Source organism: Carcharhinus amblyrhynchos, unplaced genomic scaffold, assembly GCF_965287045.1.
Source record: "Carcharhinus amblyrhynchos unplaced genomic scaffold, sCarAmb.v2.hapA chromosome_277, whole genome shotgun sequence".
NCBI lineage: Eukaryota > Metazoa > Chordata > Chondrichthyes > Carcharhiniformes > Carcharhinidae > Carcharhinus > Carcharhinus amblyrhynchos.
The window spans coordinates 87,629-110,138 of record NW_027650017.1 but is presented as its reverse complement, the minus strand read 5'-3'; the positions used below and the strand labels follow the sequence as shown (position 1 = coordinate 110,138).

The following is a 22,510-nucleotide window of genomic DNA, read 5'->3' as shown; positions in this document are numbered from 1 at the left end:
AGATCAGGCGCAGGATTATTCTCACCCCGCCCCGCCGGCCTCGGGAATTGTAGCGGGCGGGACACAGATAGATCCGCCGACCTCGGATGAGATTTTCTGGCCTTGGAGTGAACGAGGCTGGAAATCCGCGCCCCCCCCCCCCCCCCGCCCCCCCCAACCCCCCACCCAGTAGTAAGACATGGCCAGCTTATTAAGAACGTAAGAAATAGGAGCAGGAGTAGGCCATCTAGCCCTTCGAGCCTGCCCCGCCATTCAATAAGATCATGGCTGATCTGAAGTGGATCAGTTCCACTTTCCCGCTTTCTCCCCTTAATTCCCTTGTCTGTCAGAAACCTATCCACCCGTGACTTCAATATATTCAGCGAGGAAGCCTCCACCACTTCAACAGGCAGAGAATTCCAGAGATTCACCACTCTTTGAGTGAAGTAGTTCCTCCTCAACTCCGTTCCAAAATGCGCCCCCCCTTATCTTGAGGCTGTGCCCTCTAGTTCTGCTGTCCTTTCTCAGCGGGAAGAATCTCTCTTCCTCGACCCCATCCAACCCTTTCATTATCTTATACGTCTCTATAAGATCCCCTCATCAGCCTTCTAAACTCCAAATTATTAAATTATGACAAAGGACACCACAGCACTGGAAAAGGGCCTTCCGCCCGCCAAGCCTGTGCCAACACATGCATGATGCCTTTCTAAGTTAAATTAAAGACCTTTTGCCTCTACACGGTCCATAGCGCCCCCCCCACCCCATGACGGCACAGTGAGTTAGTACTGCTGCCTCACAGCGCCAGGTTCCAATCCCAGCCTGGGTCACTGTCTGTGTGGAGTCTGCACGTTCTCCTCCCCCCCCCACCGTGTCTGCGTGGGTTTTCCCCCGGGTGCTCCGGTTTGCTCCCACAGTCTGAAAGATGTGCTGGTTAGGGTGCAATTGGTGTAATAACTCCACGGAGGCGGAAGTCCCGTCACCAAGTAACTCTATTTACACCATACACCTGTACACAGCCAGCTCTCCAGTTGCTGCCTGCGGAATGCAGGCTGGGAGTCTGACACACCTGCTTTAAATAGGGAGCATGAGGCTCACTGATTTAACCATCAATCAGGTCTCATCGGGTAGCTCATACTCTAGCAAGCCAACCCCATCAACCTGGCTAAATTCTCCCTCAGTGTTATCCGAATAGGCGTCGGAGTGTGGCAACTAGGGGATTTTTGCAGTAACTGCATTGCAGGGTTAATGTAAGCTGATCCGCGACTGACTTTACTTTGACGACCCTTTGTGGAGAGAAAGTCCTATTTAATTTTATTTGCTGCTCCAAGCTTCTTAAGTTTTTGAACTCGTCTGACCTGGTATTCAGATCTTTTGCCACTAGGAACAATTTACCCACTCAGCATGTCTCCTCAAGATTTCTTTCCCCCATCCTCCCCAAACAGGACGAACCGACCTCCCTGAACTATCCCCCAAGGAACAGGGGGAGAAGCCCAGGATTAAAAGTCACCAGTCCAAACCCCCGCTTGAGTTGAGAATGTTTTCAAAGTTTATCCATTAGTGTCGCAAGTAGGCTTACATTAACACTGCAATGAAGTTATTATGAAAATCCCTCCAGTTGCCACACTCGGGCACCTATTTGGGTAACACTGAGGCAGCCGTGCTAACCACCGTGCGACCACCCTGTGCCACGTTCAAGGATCTCAACTGACTCGGCATTTGGCCTCTCAGCGCACGGGTGAAAAGAGTCTGAAATTCCTGGTGGGCGCCGACTTCTGATCACTACCCAGGACTCTGGCAGAGACCATGAATGTACGGACTCCCCAGTGAGAGAGAGAGTGAGTCAGGGTCCACCGTGCTCTCACAGTTAAACAACGCATCAAAACCTGCTATCAAAGGTCTACGCGTAAGTAATGTCCATTGAGCTGCAACAGGGGACACGGTGCCTGGTACTCACTGAACTGCAACTACAACCACACAGAAAATCTTCCCCTCCCCCGAGTTACAGTCCTGGATGGATGAATTGAAGACGTCAAAACAAAGGTTAATGGAACTTCTGCTGGGTAAGACTATTCTGCGGACAAGAGTGGGGTAAAGATACAAAGAATAAACTACAGTACCACAAAGAACAAGGCACTTTGGCCCTCCACGCCTGCGCCCGATCACTTTGTCCTATTCAGACCAACCACTTATATCCCTCCATTCCCCATCTGTCCTTATACCTATCAAGAAAAGTCTTAAATATCGCTCTCGTGTCTGCCTCAATCACTTCACTTGGCAGTGCATTCCAGGCCCCCTACCACCCTCTGTGTAAAACAGCACTCCCCACACATCTCCACTCAACCTCCCCCCCCCTTATCTTGACTTTGTGCCTCTTTGTAATTGTTTATTTATTTATTTATTGGTCACAAGTAGATTACATTAACAGTGCAATGAAGTTACTGTGAAAATCCCTCAGTGGCCACACTCTGGCACCTGTTTGGGTAACACTGAGGGAGAATTTAGCATGGCCGATCCACCCTAACCAGCACGTCTTTTGGACTGCAGGAGGAAACCCACGCAGACACGGTGGGGGAGAATGTGCAGACTCTGCACAGACAGAGTCTGTTTTCTCTTTTAATTCACAGGTTTTAAGTCGGTCTACCTTGTCGTCCAACGAGGGGCATGCACGCGATGGGTAGTACTGGGGCTGCTCTTGGGTGTTTCGAGAGTAGCCTAGTGCTTCAAGTCGTTACTGTGTGCTTAAACTGGACCAGATGCTGGGCAACACGACAGCTCAGTGACTATCACTGTTTGCTGTGCAGACACATGGATTTGGGCCGGTGTCTGTGGGACTTTGCGCATTCTCCCCGTGCTTGCGTGGGTTTTCTCCAGGTGCTCTGGTTTCCTCCCACACCCCAAAGATGTGCTATTTAGGCTGATTGGAGGTAATAAATTGTCCCTAAATTAGTTTCCCTCAATGTGGAATGCCATAAACAAAAGATAAGGGTCATGGGTGGAGGGGGGACTGGTAATGTTAAAATGGCGGCGCGGGCTCGTTGGGCCGAAGGGCCTGTTTCCTGGGCTGTTTTTGTTCTTTGTTCTTCGACAGTGACCCAAGTCGGGAATCGAACCCGGGCCTCTGGCGCTGTGAGACAGCATTGCTAACCACTGTGTCACCGTGTTGCCCCTGTCATTTCTGCCCTGGGAAAAAACTTCCAACTGTTCACCTTATCCATACCCCTCATAATTTTATTAACTTCTACCTGGTGGCCCCTCAGCCTCCGTTTTTCCAGAGAGAACAATCCCAGATTATTCAATTGCTCCTCATAGCTAATATCCCTCCATACCAGGCAACATCCTGGTAAAACTTTCTCCAAAGTCTCCGTGTCCTTCTGATGGTGTGGTGACCAGAATTGGACACAGTATTCCAAGTGCCACAGATTAATCACAATCTAATTGAATAGTACAAATAGATCGATGGGCTGAGTGGCCAAATCTTGCTCTGAAGAGCCATAACTTCAATAAGAATGGTGGCGGCTGTGGTAGATGGAGCCTGGGGAGGGGGGAGAGACAAGTACGCAATATAAATGTACAAGCAGTCTGAATACTATTTGGATAGGTAAGCAATTCCTCTACTTTCCCAGGAGGATAAGGAAATTCAGCATCTTTGCTGCAACTCTCACCAACTTTTACAGATGTGCCACAGAAAGCATTCTTTCTGGTTGTATCACAGCTTGGTATGGCTCCTGCTCTGCCCAAGACTGCAAGGAATTACAATGAGTTTTGAACAAAGTCCAGTCCATCACGCAAACCAGCCTCCCATCCATTGACTCCGTCTACACTTCCCGCTGCCTCGGGAAAAGCAACCAGCGTAATTAAGGACACCACACATCCCAGACATTCTCTCTTCCATCTTCTTCCGTCGGGAAAAAGATACAAAAGTCTGAGGTCACACAACAACCGACTCAAGAACAGTCTCTATCCTTCTGCTGTCAGACTTTTGGATGGACCTACCTCGCATTAAGTTGATCTTTCTCTACACCCTAGCTATGACCACATTCTGCACTCTGTCCAGCCCTTCTCTATGAACAGTATGCTTTGTCTGTAGAGTGCGCAAGAAACAATACTTTTCACTGTATCCCAATAAATCAAATAATAAATCAAATCAAATCCTTTCCCCCTATGTACTCTATGAATGGTATGCTTTGTAGCATGCACACGCAAGAAACAGTACTTTTCACTGTATCTCAATACATGTGACAATAATAAATCAAGTCCTTCTCCCCTATGTACTCTATGAACAGTATGCTTTGTCTGCAGAGCGCGCAAGAAACAATACTTTTCACTGTATCCCAATACATGTGACAATAATAAATCAAACCTTTCACTGCTATGTATTCTATGAACAGTATGCTTTATCTGTATAGTGCAGAAGAAACAATTCTTTTCACTGTATCCCAATACATGTTGCAATAATAAATCGAATTGAATCCTTCTCCCCTATGTACTCTATGAATGGTATGCTTTGTATAGCGCGCAAGAAACAATATTTTTCGCTGTATCCTAATACATGTGACAATAATAAATCAAATCAAATCCTTCTCCCCTATGTACTCTATGAACGGTATGCTTTGTCTGTATAGTGCACAAAAAACAATACTTTTCACTGTATCCCAATACATGTGACAATAATAAATCAAATGGAAATTGAACATCCATGCACGGACACCGAACGCTGTTTGACCACGCACACACTACCTTGACAATCCTCACCAAAACTTTGGATGTGCTACAAAGGTTATCTGCGTCAGACAGCAATGCAAACGGCCTCATCGCTCAGGTGCACTTACCTAAGGCAGTTTCCTCATCGTCGTCGATAAACTTGGTGTAGTCCTGAACAATTTTCTTTGGCTGGCCTTTTCGTTTGTGCTTTCGTCCCTCCCGGTTTCCTTCGTGTATTTCATCTGATGACAAAAGGGTTATAAGAGAAAAAAAATTACTGTCCAGAAATCCCTCTGACAGATAACGCTGACAATTATCTGTATTTCTTTTCAAAGTTTGTTTACTGGTGTCACAAGTCGACTTACATTAACATCGCAATGAAGTTACCACACTCTGGCGCCTGTTCGGGTAACACTGAGGGGGAATTTAACATGGCCAATCCACCTGTCATTTTCGGACACTGAGGGGAAATTTAGCATGGCCAATCCACCTAACCTGCACATCTTTGGACACTAAGGGGCAATTTAGCATGGCCAATCCACCTAACCTGCGCATCTTTGGACACAAAAGGGCAACTTAGCATGGCCAATCCACCTAACATGCACATCTTTGGACACTAAGGGGAAATTTAGCATGGCCAATCCATCTAACCTGTACATGGTTGGACACTAAGGGGCAATTCACCATGGCCAATCCACCTAACCTGCACATCTTTCAGAGTATGGGAGGAAACCGGAACACCCGGAGTAAACCCACGCAGACACAGGGAGAAGGTGCAGACTCCGCACAGACAGTGACCACAAGCTGGGAATCGAACCCAGGTCACAGTAACTTCATTGCAGTGTTAATGTAAGATTATTTGTAACACTAATAAATAAATAAAAATAGATTCTGCACGATAGGGATTCTATGATTCTTAACAATATAATGCCACACAGTACATTCCTTGTGCTGTGTGGCCTGCCTCTAAAAATAAATTAATTTATTAGTCACGAGGAAGGCTGACATTAACACTGTAATGAAGTTACTGTGAAATTCCCCTAGTCGCCACACTCCAGTGCCTGTTTGGGTCAACAAACAGGAAACTGGAGCACCCGGAGGAAACCCACGCAGGCGCAAGGAGAACATGCAGACTCCGCACAGACAGCGACCCAAGCTGGGAATCGAACCAACAAGGCTACCTGGCAGCAGTGCTAACCACCATGCCACCCTCCCCACAATCAATTACAGTCGCGGGGCTTTTACTCGTTGCTTACTTGTGCTGGTGAGAGCTTTGTTTTTCCGAGATAGTTTGTTGAGCCTTTTCTCCTTTGACTTGCTCTTGATTTTCCTTACGCCCTGTGTCTCCGGATCCTCGCCACCTCTGGCCACCGAAGGCTCTGCCGACGCGGTGTTCTCACTGTGTGGGTGGGAAAATTTCACTTTTGAGCGTAGGTCAAATCAAGCACGATGCCACCGGCGTCTTAGCAAGACGAAGGCCACATCATTAATCTGGTTAAAGTTCCGGGGCAGAACGTTCCCAACCCGCAGCGAAACGGGACATGGATTTGCAAAGGTCCTCTGACCTCGGGTGGGGCTTTCTGGCATTGGGGCGAGCGTGGTCGGAAAATCCCTCCCCCCAGGGTCCTGTTGGGAAGCAACTTGTCACGCGATTAATTAATACTTGGAAAGGTGTTTTATTCATTCGTGGGACATGGGCGTCGCTAGTTAGGCCAGCATTTATTGCCCATCGCTAGTTGCGCCTTGAGTTGGTGGTGGGTGAGCCATCAACTTGAACCCGCTGCAGTCCACGTGCTGTGGGTTGACTCACAATGCTGTTAGGGAGGGAATTCCAGGATTTTGTCCCCGGCCATTGCAAAGGAACGGCCAATATATCTCCAAGTCAGGATGGTGAGTGGCTCGGAGGGGAACTTGCAGGTGGTGGTGTTCCCATGTGTCTGCTACCCTTGTCCTTCCAGATGGAAATGGTCGTGGGTTTGCAAGGCGTTGTCTAAGGATCTTTGGTGAGTTGCTGCAGTGCATCTTGTAGATGGTACACGCTGCTGCTACCCAGTGCGGGTGGTGGAGGGAGAGGATGTTTGTGGGTGGAGTGCCAATCAAGCAAGCGGGGCTGCTTTGTCCTGGATGGTGTCGAGCTTCTTGAGTGTTGTTTGGGAGTCGCATCCATCCAGGCAAGTGGGGAGTATTCCATCACACTCCTGACTTGTGTCCTTGTAGAAGGTGGACAAGCTTTTTGGGGGAGGGGTGTGTGTGTGTGTGTGTGTGTGTGTGTGTGTGGTGAGTTAGTCGCCGCAGTATTCCTAGCCTCTGACTTCCTCTTAAAGCCATGGTACAGTGGTAGCTCACAAATTTGTGTCCGGACACTAACCTGACTAGCGGCTGCTCACTGTTCTCCTGTAAGCTCTTCACTTTGTGCAGCAGCTTCTTACTGTTTTCTGTGAGTAATGAAATAAAAGACCGCTTCATTATTCCAAGATTTTTAATTTTGAAAGGGCAACAAACAGGAAGTTGAACGGTGAATACCTCCATTCGTAACACCGATGAATTTTTATTGGAACTACTTTTTAAAGCAAAGTTGTTTTGCAAACCTGTGGCATTCCCTCCCACAGAAAGCTGTCGGGGGCCAGTTGGTTAGGTATGTTCAAGAGGGAGCCGGATGCGGACCATGCTACTGGGCTTGTACCCACTGGAATTGAGAAGAATAGGGAGGATCTCATAGAAACATATAAAATTCTGATGGGACCTGACAGGCTAGATGTGGGAAGAATGTTAGGGAAGTCCAGAACTAGGGGTCACAGTCTAAGAATAAGGGGGTAAGCCATTTAGGACTAAGATGAGGAAGAATTTCTTCACTCAGGGAGTTGTCAACCCATGGGATTCTCTACCACAGAAAGCTGTTGGGGGCCAGTCTGTTAGATATGTTCAAGAGAGAGCTGGACATGGCCCTTGCGGCTAAAGGGATCAAGGGGTATGGAGGGAAAGTGGGATTTGGACACTGAAAGCACATGACCAGCCATGTTCAAACTGAGTGGAGATTCAGGCTCAAAGGGATGAATGGCCTACACCTGCACCTATTTTCTATGTTTCTTGACAACCTCGGATGTGACCCCTTGCTGAGGTGTGATGAGGGAATCCACGTATTCTCCCTCGACACTCTCACCAGAACAAAATCCCCTGTGAAGGGGGGCAGTTCCGGCGGCGCAGTGGTTAGCACTGCTGCCTCACAGCACCGGGGACCAGGGTTTGATTCCCAGCTTGGGGTAACATATGAGCAGGGGTTAAAGATTGTGAGCAATTTTGGGCCCTGTAGCAGGAACAGTGGCACAGTGATTAGCACTGCTGCCTCATAGCGAGTTCGATTCCCGGCTTGGGATCACTGTCTGTGCGGAATCTGCACATTCTCCCCATGTCTGCGTGGGTTTCTTCCAGGTGCTCCGGTTTGAAAGATGTGCAGGTTAGGTGGATTGGCCGTGCTAAATTCTCCCTCAGTGTTACCTGAACAGGCGCCGGAGTGTGGCGACTACAGGATTTTCACAGTAACTTCACGTGGGCGGCCCGGTAGCACAGTGGTTAGCACTGCTGCCTCAGTGTCAGAGACCCGGGTTCGATTCCAGGCTTGGGTCTTTTTGCGTAGTCTGTAAGTTTTTCTGCGTGGGTTTCCTCTGACGGAACCAGTTTCCTCCCACAGTCCGAAAGATGTGCTTGTTAGCTGTATTGGCCACGCTAAATTCTCCCTCATTGTTACCCGAATAGGTTGTGGGGACGGGACAATGTCTGTGGGGGACCAGGAGTAGGCATTATTTGGCCTGGGAGGGATGTGGAACGGGAGCAGCGTTCTGTCATTTCATTTTTAGTGCGTGCGCAGTTGGGGGCGCAAATTGGAGCTGCAGGATTTTGGGGGCGTTAAGCCCCACCCACAGGCTTCTGCAGTGAGATTCTGACTTGCTGATATTTTTGCAGGCAGAGTGCGTATGGGGGCACCTGAGAAGGATCTAAAAGTCGGATCTGAAACACACCCAGTTTCAACAAAGTGGTAAAATAGGGCCCAATAGCTTGAAAACATTGATTACATTGCACCTTAACGTTCAAGGTTCCGTGGACTACAGCCCTAATTTAAACTCATAACATAAAGCTAAAATTCTGGGCAACACTTCTAGTGAATCACAGAACCCCTACAGTGCAGTCGGGTGCCGTTTGGTCCAACGAGTTTGCACCAACTCTCTGACAGAATTTCTTACCCCGACCCAACCCCGCCCAATCCCTGTAACCCCACTAATCCTCCTCACCCGCACATCTTTGGACATGAAGGGGCAATTTAGCATGGCCAATCCACCGAACCTGCACATCTTTGGACACTAAAGGGCAATTTAACATGGCCAATCCACCTAACCTGCACATCTTTGGACACTAAGGGGCAATTTAGCATGGCCAATCCACCTAACCTGCACGTCTTTTGGACTGAGGGAGGAAACCGGAGCAGCTGGACAAAACCCATGCAGACACAGGGAGAACATGCAGACTCTGGACAGACAGTGACCCAAGCCAGGAATCGAACCCAGGTCCCTGGGTCTGTGAGGCAGCAGTGCTAACCCACTGTGCTGCCTCTGATATGCTTGCTGCCCTAGAGCTTTTCAGGGCCCTTATACTTTAACTCTGCACTGAGATTGCCTGTTTGTATCTCCTCTGAGTCCGTGAGCATCCTCTGCAGGCTTGGTGCCTTACTGCACACGTGCTAAGACGCTGCCTTTCCTGACACAGCATTTTACCAAGGCTAGGCCTTGTGATTCATTGCAACTTAGCTCCCCATGCAGTCCAATAACTCTGCCTTTAGCCTTTCTTCTTCATTTCCCTTGGCCAGTCAGCTGTGCTCAGAATACCACCACCACTATCACTCCCCACCAACCCACCCCCATCCCACATTTATTTTTTATTCATTTGTGGGATATGAGTGTCACTGGCTGGGCCAGCATTTATTGCCCAACCCTAGTGTACCAAGCATAGAGTACATAGGGGGAAGGATTTGATTTACTTTTGTTCTATGTATTGGGACACAGTATAAAGTATTGTTTCTTGTGCACTATACAGACAAAGCATACCGTTCATAAAATACATTGGGGAGAAGGATTTGATTTGATTTATTACTGTCACATGTATTGAGATACAGTGAAAAGTATTGCTTCTTGCACGCTATACAGGCAAAGTATACTGTTCATAGGGTACATAGGGGAGAAGGATTTGATTTGATTTATTATTGTCACATGTATTGGGAAGCAGTGAAAAGTATTGTTTCTTATGCACAGACAAAGCATACCATTCATAGAGAAGGAAAGGAGAGAGTGCAGAATGTAGTGTTACAGTCATAGCTAGGGTGTAGAGAAAGATCAACTTAATGCGCGGTAGGTCCATTCAAAAGTCTGAGGGCAGTTGAGAGTCAGCCCCATTGGCTGTGGCTCTGGAGTCACATGTAACCACGATGCGGAGATGCCAGCGTTGGACTGGGGTACATGTAGGCCAGGCCGGGTAAGGAGGGCAGATTTCCTTCCCTAAAGGGAACCAGATGGGTTTTTCCGACAATGGGTCATCAGTAGATTCGTAATTCCAGATGTATTTTATTGAATTGAAATTCCGCCACCTGCCGTGGCACAATTCGAACCCAGGTCCCCCAGAACATTAGCTGAGTTTCTGGATTAATAGTCTAGTGATAATACAACTTTGTGCAGCATGTGGGCACAGTGGTTAGCAAGCACTGATGCCTCACAGTGCCAGGAACCCAGGTTCAATCCCAGGCTGAGTTTCTGGATTAACAATTTCACGATAGTACCACAAGGTCATCGCTTCCTCTTAATATTAAATTTAATATTTAAGAGTCTCCACAGCAGACTACTGTCACTTCCAGAGAATTCCTTTCTGCACAATCTGAGTGCATCGTTCTCCCATACGGCTACACCCAGCTTAAATATATATATCCAGAGAGCTTGAGTGCACACTGGCAAATAGCAATCAAAACGAAAGACGCAACAAGTGTTGCTGGGCCAACTAAAACTAGTCAGCCTGCCTGCACAGATGAATTCTGAGCGCCAACTGAATGTGCAAACAGGACCTGTGGACAGCACTTAGAATCAACATAGAATCTACGTCACGGAGACAGGCCCTTCAGCCCAAACTGGTCCACGCTGACCAAAAAGCCCATCTAAGCTAACCCCATTTGCCTGCATTTGGCCCATATCCCTCAGAAGTTTATTTATTCAAGTGAGGCTTACATTAACACGGCAATGAAGCTCTGGTGAAAATCCCCCAGTCGCCACACTCCGGCGCCTGTTTGCGCAAGACTGAGGGAGAATTTAGCACGGCCAGTGCACCCTCACCAGGACGTCTTTTGGACTGTGGGAGGAAACCCGGAGCACCCGCCAGAAACTCACGTAGGCACGGGGAGAACGTGCCGACTCCACACAGAGAGTGACCCGAGTCAGGAATCGAACCCAGGACCCTGGCGCCGTGAGGCAGAAGTGCTAACCACTGCGAATCCTTTCATATCCAAGTGTCTGTCTGAATGCCTTTTAAATGTTGTCGATGTCTCTGCCTCAAACAGTTCCTCAGGCAGCTCATTCCCCGTATTCACCACCCTCTGTGTAAACAAACGCTGCTCCTTCAGGTTCCCATTAATTCTTTCCCCTCTTGACTTAAACTAATGAATGCCCTCTAGCTCTTGATTCCCCAACCCTGGGAAGAAGGCTGAGTGCATTCATCCTATCCACGCCTCTCTTGATCTTAATGTGGCGATGCCGACATGGGACTGGGGCGGGCACAGTAAGAAGTCTCACAACACCAGGTTAAAGTCTGATGGGATTATATGGAATCACAAGCTTTCGGAGCACTGCCCCTGATGAAGGAGCAGTGCTCCGTAAGCTCGTGATTCCAAATAGACCTGTTGGGACTCTAACCTGGTGTTGTGAGTCTCCTCTATATAAGATCATCCCTCACTCTCCTACGCTCCAAAGAAAAAAGGTCCGAGGCTGGGTACCTGGCACTGTGAGGCAGCAGTGCTAACTACTGTGCGGGGCAGAACGATAGCAGTGATTCCCAGCTTGGATCACTGTCTGTGTGGAGACTGCACCTTCTCCCCGTCTCTGCATGGGTTTCCTCCGGGTGCTCCAATTTCCTCCCACAGTACGTCAGGAAAAAGATACAAAAGTCTGAGGTCACATACCAACCGATTCAAGAACAGCTTCTACCCTGCTGCTCTCAGACTTTTGAAAGGGCCTACCTCGCATTAAGTTGATCTTTCTCCACACCCTAGCTTTGACTGTAACACTATATTCTGCACTCTCTCGTTTCCTTCTCTACAAACGGTATGTTTTGTCTGTGTAGCACGCAAGAAACAATACTTTTCACTGTATCCCAATACATGTGACAACAATAAATCAAATCAAATCCTTCTCCCCTATGTACGCTATGAATGGTATGTTTGTCTGTACAGTGCGCAAGAAACAATACTTTTCACTGTGTCCCAGTACACGTGACAATAATAAATCAAATCAAACCTCTATCAGATCTCCCGTCAGCCTCTGCAATTCCTTGCACACGTGATGGGACACACGGCTGCTGCTGTGCGTTGGCAATGGAGGGAGTGAACGTTTAAACTGATGGACGGGGTGCCAGTTTACTATCAAGATATAATCTGAAATTAATCTAGATAAATCGCAATTTTATCCTTAGTTAAGAGGTTTTAAAATATTCCGTGCCGGTCGATCAGAAAGAAGTAAGCTGCTTTTTTAAGTGGAGCCTTTTGCACAGCCTCGTAGTGTCCCCAGAGCTGGTCACTGATAATTAAATGCTTCTGAAGTGTGATCACAAGTCACTGGAGCCAACTGGCGCCCAGCGAAGTCTGACAAGCAGCAAGGCAGTTAAATAATCTGGACTGTCTTTTAGGTGGTGTTACGGGACAACCATAAGCTGGGGTAGCACCACGGCTGTTCTCACACACACACACGCACACACACACACACACGCGCGCACACACACACACACACGTGCAGTACCAGTGGATCCTTTAGGTCCATCTGACAGGACTAGGGGCCTGCGAGTAATGACTCGCTTGAAAGACAGCCAGCCCCCTTTCAGCGTTGCAGTGAACTGTCCTGTTAGTCCCGAATTCATCTGCTCAGATCTCTGGAGGGAAACACGAACCACCACCACCACCACTCCTCCCACCCCCAACCCCCACCGCAGCCTCGTGACTTTGAGAGGCAAGAACCTTACCCCACTGAGCTCAGAAGACAGATGTTAAAACTAAAATTACACTGCTTCTTCTGCCTCCCATTCGAAAAGGCAGCCCTTACCCTGGCCTTCCTTCAGCTCTCTGGCAAGCAGTCTACATCCAATGGAACTAAGAAGTGTACTTTTTTGTTTAATGTCCTAACAGTTTCCTCCCCGCGTGTGACCATTTTGCAGCCGGTACTTTGTCTCCCTTCGCACAGACAAATGAATCGAGAATGTTCCTTTTTATGTTGCACAGTGCGTTAGCACTGCTGCCTCACAGCGCCAGGGACTCGGGTTCGCTTTATAAAATCCGGCCTCGGGTCACTGTCTGAGTGGAGTCTGCACATTCTCCCGTGTGTCTGCCTGGGCTTCCTCCACATGCTCCGGTTTCCTCCCAATAGTCCAGAGATTGTGCGGGTTAGATGGATTTGCCAGGCTAAATTGCCTCTTCGTGTTCAGAGATACACAGATTAGGTGGACTGGCCATGCTAAATTGCCTCTTAGTGTCCAAAGTTGTGCAGGTTAGGTGGATTGGCCATGCTAAATTGCCCCTTGGTGTCCCAGCATGGGTCGGTTGGGTTGATTGGTCATGCTAAGTTAACCCGTGTCAGGGTGATTAGCAGCATAAATATATGGGGTTACAGGAATAGGGCCTGGGTAGGATTGTAGCCAGTGCAGACTTGATGAGGTGAATAGCCTCCTTCTGCACTGTTGGGATTATATGACTCCCAGCTTGGGTCATACCTGGGCGGAGTCTGCCTGTTCTTCCATCGTGTTGGCGAGGCTTTCCTCCGGATGCTCCGGTTTCCTTCCACAGTCTGTGAGACGTGCAGGCTAGGTGCACTGCCCATGCTAAATTCTCCCTCAGTGTTCGCATGGCACAGTGGGTTAGCACTGCTGTCTCACAGCGCCAGGGATCCAGGTTGATTCCTAGCTCGGGTCACTGTCTGGGCAGAATCTGCACGTTCTCCCTGTGTCTACATAGGCTTGCTCCAGTTTCCTCCCACAGCCCGAAAAACGGGCTGGTTAGGGTGCATTAGCAGTGCTAAATTCCCCCTCCATGTTACCCGAACAGGCGCTGGAGTGTGGCGACTCGGAGATTTTCACAGTAACTTCATTGCAGTGTTAATGTAAGCCGAGTTGCCACACTACTAAATAAACTTAAGACAAAAACTCTTCTCACCCTGAACCGCTTCAGATTTCACTTTGTTCCTGACAGCCTTTTCTGAGATATCTTCGAGCTACCTCAACCTCTTGTTTAATTTGAAATGTGTGGGGTTTCTGTCCCGTCTTTTGAAGACCCTGAGGCCTGCAGAGTGTTTCCTGTATAAAATGCTCTTAATGGCCAATCCACCTAACCTACACATCTTTGGACACGAAGGGGCAATTTAGCACGGCTAATCCACCTAACCTGCACATCTTTGGACACGAAGGGGCAATTTAGCATGGCCAATCCATCTAACCTACACATCTTTAGACACTAAGGCTGGAATTTTACTGGCACACCCACTCCGATTCCAGGGGCGGGCGAGGCTCAGAGAACGGCGTTCACCCTTGGCCTCCGGCGGGATCGTACGAGTCTCAGACGAACCTACTGGTAAAATTCCACTCTTAGGGACAATTTAGCGCGGCCAATCCACCTAACCCACGCATCTTTGGACTGTGGGAGGAAACCAGAGCACCTGGAGGAAACCCACACAGACACGGGGAGAACGTGCAGACTCCACACAGACAGTGACCCAAGCCAGGAATCAGACTCAGCGCTGGGAGGCAGCAGTGCTAACCTCTGTGCCACTGTGCTGCCAGCCCTGATGGGAGTGGTTTTAAAGGTCGCCAGACAGTGGTGACGTTGCAGGACAGAGTATATAAATCAAGAAATAATGGAAGGTTGCAAGGAAGGTACTGCGATAATTGTGGGAGATTTTAATCTGCATTTATCGAACGATCAAATTGGCAAAAGTAGGCCAGAGGATGAGTTTGTTGGGGTTGCTGCATATAGGACAATTGGTGAAAATAGCACACTCCATAACCAACCAGGAAACAGGTTATTGTAGGCCTGGTAATGCCTAAGGAGACAGGACTAATTAATGAGCTGATAGTGAAGGATGCACTAGGCTAACATGGTGGAATTTTAATTCAATTTGCAGATGAAAACTTGTGGGTCTGAAACTAAGGTCTTGAATTCAAATGAAGACAGTTTTAAAATGTATGAAGACAGAATTAACTAAAGTGGAAAGTGGGTAAGAGATCACGGCGTCGGGGGTTACATATGCACGAGGGAAGAGGATTAGCTAACTCAGAGGAAACAAAGAAGTTGGCAAACTGTAACGACTGGTGCGCCGCAAGGATTAACGTTGAGCCTCAACAATTTACAATCGATATTGATGGATGTGATTGCCACTCGAGAGGGTGCGGAGAGGATTCGCCAGAAAGTTGCCTGGGTTGCAGTAATCCAGCTGTGAAGAGATCTATGGCTGGGCTGGAGGTTTGTCCTCCTTGGAACAGAGAAAGGCTGCGGGGTGGAGTGGGGGATATCAGAATGGGGTATACAAAATGATGGAGGGAATCTATAGGGTAGAGAGGAAGGAACCACTTGCTTTAGTCGAGATGTCGATAAGCAGCAGCCACGATGTGGGTGGGGATGCCAGCGTTGGATTTGGGGTAGGCGCAGCAAGCAGTCTCACAGCACCAGGTTAAAGTCCAACAGGACGTATAGGTTTCAGTTTACGTTTGTGAATTAATGAATTTATGAAGCGCACAAAAAGAATGGGAATAGAGCGATATGGATAGAGGGTTTTAGTTCAGTCGGGCAGCATGGGCAATGCAGGCTTGGTGGGCCAAAGTGCCTATTCCTGCGCTGTAATTTTCTTTGCTCTTGGTTGCTCAGTTTTAAGTTTATTCATGAGTGCCACATGTCAGCTTACATTAACACCGCAATGAAGTTACTGTGAAAATCACCTAGTCGCCGCACTCCAGAGCCTGTTGGGATAACACTGGGAGAATTTAGCACAGCCAATGCACCTAACCAGCAAGTCCTTGGACACCAAGGGGCAATTTAGCATGGCCAATCCACCCAATCAGCACAGCTTTGGACACTGAGGGAGAATTTAGCATGACCAATCGACCTAATCTGCACATCTTTGGACACTAAGGGGCAATTTAGCATGGCCAATCTACCCAATCAGCACATCTTTGGACACTAAGGGGCAATTTAGCACAGCCAATCTACCCGATCAGCACATCTTTGGACACTAAGGGGCAATTTAGCACGGCCAATCCACCTAACCTACACATTTTTTGGACTGTGGGAGGAAAGCGGAGCACCCGGAGGGAATGCACGCAGACACGGGGAGGTTGAAAGTGGGGGTAAAGGTGCTCAGTGGTCCAAGGGAATCGAACCCAGGTCCCTGGCGCTGTGATGCAGCCATGCTAACCGCTGCTACAACGTGTTGTTAGGCCCAACTGTCTGCTCCTCTGCTGCCGCCACATTTGCGCCCAGGAGTCCCTTGAGGGCTAGCAGTGTCTGCCAGTAAGCACGAGGCCTCCTGAGACTGGTGGGCACTGCAGAAACTGGAGTGCATTGTCAGCCCGAGAAACACCATTTTAAGTTTCCTTTAAAAGATTTCCTTTCACCTCAGCGTCCCTTCAAAGGGCTGTCACCCCTGATAGTTGTTAATTTTTTTTTTGGTTTATGGATTTTTGAGAACATTTAAAGAAACACTTATTGACAGTGAAGTGGGGAGTGGAATAAGAAACACTGGTAATGTCTCATTCCATGAGTAAATCTAATGCTGAGTAATGATTGATTTCTGGTCTCCTATTTCACCAGCAGGCTGCCAGAAGTTAGCATAACATACCTCTGTCATTAAGTGAACAGTGCGGGGGGGAGCATGGTGGATCAGTGGTTAGCACCGCTGCCGCCAGCAGCCAGGGACCCGGAATTGATTCCTGCCTCAGGTGATAGCTTGTGTGGGGTCTGCATGTCCTCCCGGTTCTCTCTCTCTCTTGGCAGTACGGTGGCACAGTAGTTCGCACTGCTACCTCATGGTGCCACGGAACCGAGTTTGATTCCTGACTTGGGTTAATGTCTGTGTGGAGTTTGCAGGATCTCCCCGTGTCTGCATGGGTTTCCTCCAGGTGCTCCTGTTTCCTCCCACGGTCCAAAGATCATAGAAACCCTACAGTTCAGAAAGAGGCCATTTGGCCCATTGAGTCTGCACCTAGCTACAATCCCACCCAGGCCCTACCCCCACATATTTACCCGCTAATCCCTTTAACCTACGCATTGCAGGACTCTAAGGGGCAACTTTTAGCATGGCAATCAACCGAACCCACACATCTTTGGACTGTGAGAGGAAACTGGAGCACCCAGAGGAAGCCCACGGACACATGGAGAGAATGTGCAGACTCCACGCAGACAGTGACCCGAGCCGGGAATCGAACCTAGGTCCCTGGAGCTGTGAAGCCGCAGTGCTAACCACTGTGCTACTGTGCCACCGTGCTGGAGATGTGCAGGTTAGGTTGATTGCCCATGCTCAGTTCCTTAGTGTTCTCGGATATGTAGGTTAGAGGGATTAACAGGGTAAATGCGTGGGGTTGCAGGGAAAGGGCCTGGAGTGGGATTGTTGTCAGTGCAGGCCTGATGGGCCAAATGGACTCCTTCTGCGCTCAGGATTTCTATGAAGTCTCCCCTGCGTATGCGTGGGTTTCATCCCACACTCCAAACATCTGCAGGTGAGGTGGATTGGCCAAGCTAAATTGCCCCTTTGTGTCCAAAGATGTGCAGGTTAGGTGGACTGGCCATGCTAAATTGCCCCTTAGTATCAAAAGATGTGCAGGTTAGGTGGATTGGCCATGCTAAATTGCCCCTTAGTGTCCAAAGATGTGCAGGTTAGGTGGGTTGGCCATGCTAAATTGCCCCTTTGTGTCCAAAGATGTGCAGGTTAGGTGGACTGGCCATGCTAAATTGCCCCTTTGTGTCCAAAGATGTGCAGGTTAGGTGGACTGGCCATGCTAAATTGCTCCTTTGTGTCCCAAAATTTCAAGGTTCGGTGGATTGGCCACGCCAAATGAGTGGGGTTACAAGGATAGAGTGGAGGTGGGGGGGGTAAAATATTCTGTCAGTCGGTGCAGACTTGATGGGCCGAAAGGTCTCTTCTGCACCCTTCTACAACCTTCCAAGTCCACACTGTAGCCGGGGTGCCTGACATACGGAAGGGCAAATTAGGATTTTTAGATGCATACCGCACAAATGTTTTCCCACCGCCAGCTATGCAGCCCTGAGGGCTGACAAGCAATTTACAACACTGTGTGGCGCAAGACCCAACAGAATCCGAATCGAACGTCTAGGTACCGTACCTAAGCATTCCTCCAGAGACTTGTCTATGACTGACTGGAAGAGCTTTTCGTACTGACTGTCACTGAGTGTTGGGATTGCCTGAAAAGATAAGCAGAAGGCAACGATTTCAGAAAAAGAAACTCAAAAGGAAAACTTCTGCAGGCAAATTCTTTCTATCGAGAAATGCTGACAGTAAAATTATCCAGTACGTGAGAGAACAAATGTTTAATACATAAATATTAAATTGTTATGTCTGTAGGGTTTTTTATAACAGAGATATGAACCACTTATTGTGAATAGGCTATTAAAACAAAAGATAAAGGAATTTGATAAGCTGTTTGCTCACCCTTCGTTGCACTGTGCAAGAGTCAAGGGGAAGAATTTTGTGTCCCACGGGATTCTTAACCAGCGGGCAGAAAGTTTAGACTACGCCAGGGTCCCTTCACCTTGGGCAGGAATTTCCGATTTTGTGGCAAACCATAAAGTCCCACCCCAGAGGTCTACACTTGAAAATTACAGCACAGGAACAGGCCCTTCGGCCCTCCGAGCCTGCACCGGCCATGCTGCCCGACTGAACTAAAATCCCCTACCCTTCCAGGGACCGTATCCCTCTATTCCAGTGGGTGGCACAGTGACACAGTGGTTAGCCTCATGGATTGGCCATGCTAAATTGCCCCTTAGTGTCCAAAGATGTGCAGGTTAGGGTGGATTGGCCATGCTAAATTGCCCCTTAGTGTCCAAAGATGTGAAGGTTAAGTGGATTGGCCATGCTAAATTGCCCCTCAGTGTTCAAAGATGTGCAGGTTAAGTGGATTAGCTGTGCTAAATTGCCCCTTAGAGTCGGGTGGATTAGGAGGTTAAATATGCGGGGTAATGGGGATGGGATCGTGGTCGGTGCAGGCTCGATAGGCTGAATAGCCTCCTTATGCATTGCAGGGATTCTATGATTCTATCAGAGCTGGCATCCGTGTTGGCCTCTAAATCACTCTGCACACAACCCCTGAAGCTAGGGTCAGGAACAATCAGTGGCGAGGCCGCTTGTGTGAGATATCCTGCTTTTAAATTCAGTTCAAACAGATCCCTAACCCATTTGAAGATAGCAGCAGACTGTGGTTGGGAGGGAATTGAATGTGAACTCATTAAACTTTCGCATGTGAGTACAAGCACCGCGGTGCAATTTCATGGTCTTCTCGCCTTGCACGCCCACCAACACTCGATAGCCCCTTTCCTATTTTGACCACCACACACTTTGGCATTTCCTCCAGCTAACCATTCACAAGCCCTGATTATATATATATGTCAACTTCCTAACTTAAACCTGACAGGGCTACTCCAGGGGCATCTTAAGGAAGAAGCTGCATTTATCACGACTTGTCACCATCTATCTAGATTTGGCTTATTTAAGAACCGCACCTTATTTGTTTTAGCCATGCCTCCGATGCACTTGGCTTTGCCTTTAACCTTCTCTTTGTCAGTTTTTCCTGGTCTTGTTACGCAGCCTTCGTCGAGATACACCTTTGCCTGCCTCTTTTCTAACATGCCTTTCTTTTTCTTCAGGGTAAAGCCTTTCTGGCTTCTCTTTTCCACCTCGGGGTACAAGCCCTCCGTGCTCTCCCCGTTCTGACCCTCAAGAACGGCAGAGGAGTACTCGCACAGGACATCCTTCTTCTTCTTCGACTTCAGCATCTTGTCCTTCCCGCCCGGGGCTAGAAAGCTTGCGCCTCTCTTCATGTTCCTCTCGATACCTGGGCATTTAAAAGTGTTTTTTTTTAGTGACAAGGGCAGATTTGCTTCCCTGAGCTTTTCCCTGAACGGTGCCGCGTGCAGCGCGACAAGAAGAAAACCTGGTGCGGCTGGAGCCCCAAAGCATCGCTCTGTGGGTTAACAGCACTCGTGTACCCAATCGGTGCCAAACCAGTTAGGGGCCGCACAGTGACACAGCAGGTTAGCGCTGCTGCCTCACAGCACCAGGGACCCGGGTTCGATTCCCAGCTGGGGTCACCGTCTGTGCGGAGTCTGCACATACTCCCCATGTCTGCGTGGGTTTCCTCGGGCACTCCGATTTCCTCCCACAGTCTGAAAGACGTGCTGGTTAGTGTGCGTTGACCCAAACAGGTGCCGGAGTGTGGCAACTAGGGGAATTTCACAGTAACTTCACTGCAGTGTTAATGTATGCCGCACTTGTGACTAACAAATAAACTTTCCTTTTATTTTTTACATTCTCCCCCATGTCTGCTTGGGTTTTCTTTGGGTGATAGTTTCCTCCCAGTCTGAAAGACTTGCTGGTTAGGGTGCATTGACCCAAACAGGTGCTGGAGTGTGGCAACTAGGGGAATTTCACAGTAACTTCATTGCAGTGTTAAATGTAAGCCATACTTGTGACTAATCAATAAACTTTACTTTTTACTTTTTCCCCCCATGTCTGTGGGTTTCCTCTGGGTTCTCCGGTTTCCTCCTACATTCCGAAAGATGTGCTGGTTAGGGTGCATTGACCATGCTAAAATTCTCCCTCGGTGTTACCCAAACAGGCGCTGGAGCGTGACGACTAGGGGATTTTCACAGTAACTTTGTTGCAGTGTTAATGTAAACCAAGTCAGAGGTTTACAGTGTGGAAGCAGGCCCTTCGGCCCAACTTGTCAATGCCACTCTTTTTTTTAAACCACTGAGCTTGTCCCAATTGCCCGCGTTTGGCCCATATCCCTCTATACCCATCTTACCCATGCAATTGTCTAAATGCTTTTTAGAAGACAAAATTGTACTTTCCTCTACTACTACTCTGGCAGCTTGTTCCAGACACTCACCATCCTCTGTGTGAAAAAATTGCCCGTCTGGACCCTTTTGTATCTCTCCTCCTCATCTTAAACCTCTGCCCTCTAGTTTAAGACTCCCCTACCTTTGGGAAAAGATATTGCCGATCCAGCTGATCTGTGCCTCTCATTATTTTATAGACTTCTCTAAGATTACCCCTCAGCCTCCTACTCCCCAGGGAAAAATAGTCCCAGTCTATCCGGCCTTTCCTAATAGCTCAAACCATCAAGTCCCGGTAGCATCCTAGTAAATCTTTTCTGCACTCTTTCTAGTTTAATAATATCCTTTCTATAATGGGATGACCAGAACTGTACACAATATTCCAAATATGACCTTACCAATGTCTTGTGACACGAATAAATAAACAAATTCATATCCCTATTTAGTTAATTTTATCTAATAATATATATGAAGTAGCATATAAAAAACTAATTTTACATCAAGTAATACAGCAATTAGGGGAGGTGATGACCTAGTGGTATTATCGCTAGACTATTAATCCAGAAACTCAGCTAATGTTCTGCGATCGAATCGCGCCATGGCAGATGGTGGAATTTGAATTCAATAAAAAAAATCTGGAATTAAGAATCTACTGATGACCCATTGTCAGGAAAACCCATCTGGTTCCTTTTAGGGAAGGAAATCTGCCGTCCTTATCTGGTCTGGCCTACATGTGACTCCAGAGCCACAGCCAATGTGGTTGACTCTCGACTGTCCTCCAAGGGCAACTAGGGATGGACAATAAATGCTGGCCCAGCCAGCGACACCCGTGTCCCACAAACAATTAAAAAAAATTGATTCGAATTTTTATGTCGGTTTAACAGGAACCCTGTTGGAAACGCATTACGTGGTAATAAAGAAAATGTAATTATTATTATACTTAATTATATAAAATCAATACGTTTTGTTTCTTTGTTGGTTCAAGATAATGTGCCATGGTGGTATGAGGAAAAACCTTTTCACACGATGAATGGTGAAGATCTGGAATATGCTGCCTGACATGGGCAGCACAGTGGTTAGCACAGCTGCCTCGCAGAGCCAGGGACCTGGGTTCCATTCCTGGCTTGGGTAACTGTCCTGATCTCCCCGTGCCTGCATGGGTTTCCTCTGGGTGCTCCGGTTTCCTCCCACAGTCCGAAAGATCTGCTGCATCGATGTATTGGCCGTGCTAAAGTCTCGAACAGGGTGTGGCAACTAGGGGACTTTCAAAGTAACTTAGAATCATAGAATCCCTACAGTGCAGGAGGCCATTCAGTCTATCAAGTCCGTACCAGCCACAATCCCACCCAGCCTCTATTCCCGTAACTCCACACGTTTACTCTGCTAATTCCCCTGACATTAGGTTCAATTCAGCAGGGCCCATCAGTGTAACCTGCACATCTTTGGACACTAAGGGGCAATTTCACACGGCCAATCCACCTAACC

At 48.1% G+C, this 22,510-nt stretch overlaps 1 protein-coding gene across 1 annotated transcript in view; it reads right to left on the bottom strand.

The window, feature by feature from the left end:
- The window catches only part of LOC145338983 (uncharacterized), an 88,636-nt gene that overhangs the window by 50,645 nt on the left and 15,481 nt on the right, over window positions 1-22,510 (bottom strand). The window contains exons 4-8 of the mRNA XM_080183403.1: window positions 19,691-20,022; window positions 18,298-18,376; window positions 7,049-7,115; window positions 5,937-6,079; window positions 4,809-4,922 (exon numbers count right to left, since the gene is read on the bottom strand). Coding sequence (XP_080039529.1) covers window positions 4,809-4,922; window positions 5,937-6,079; window positions 7,049-7,115; window positions 18,298-18,376; window positions 19,691-20,022 — 735 coding nt within the window. The remainder of the gene's footprint in view (window positions 1-4,808; window positions 4,923-5,936; window positions 6,080-7,048; window positions 7,116-18,297; window positions 18,377-19,690; window positions 20,023-22,510) is intronic.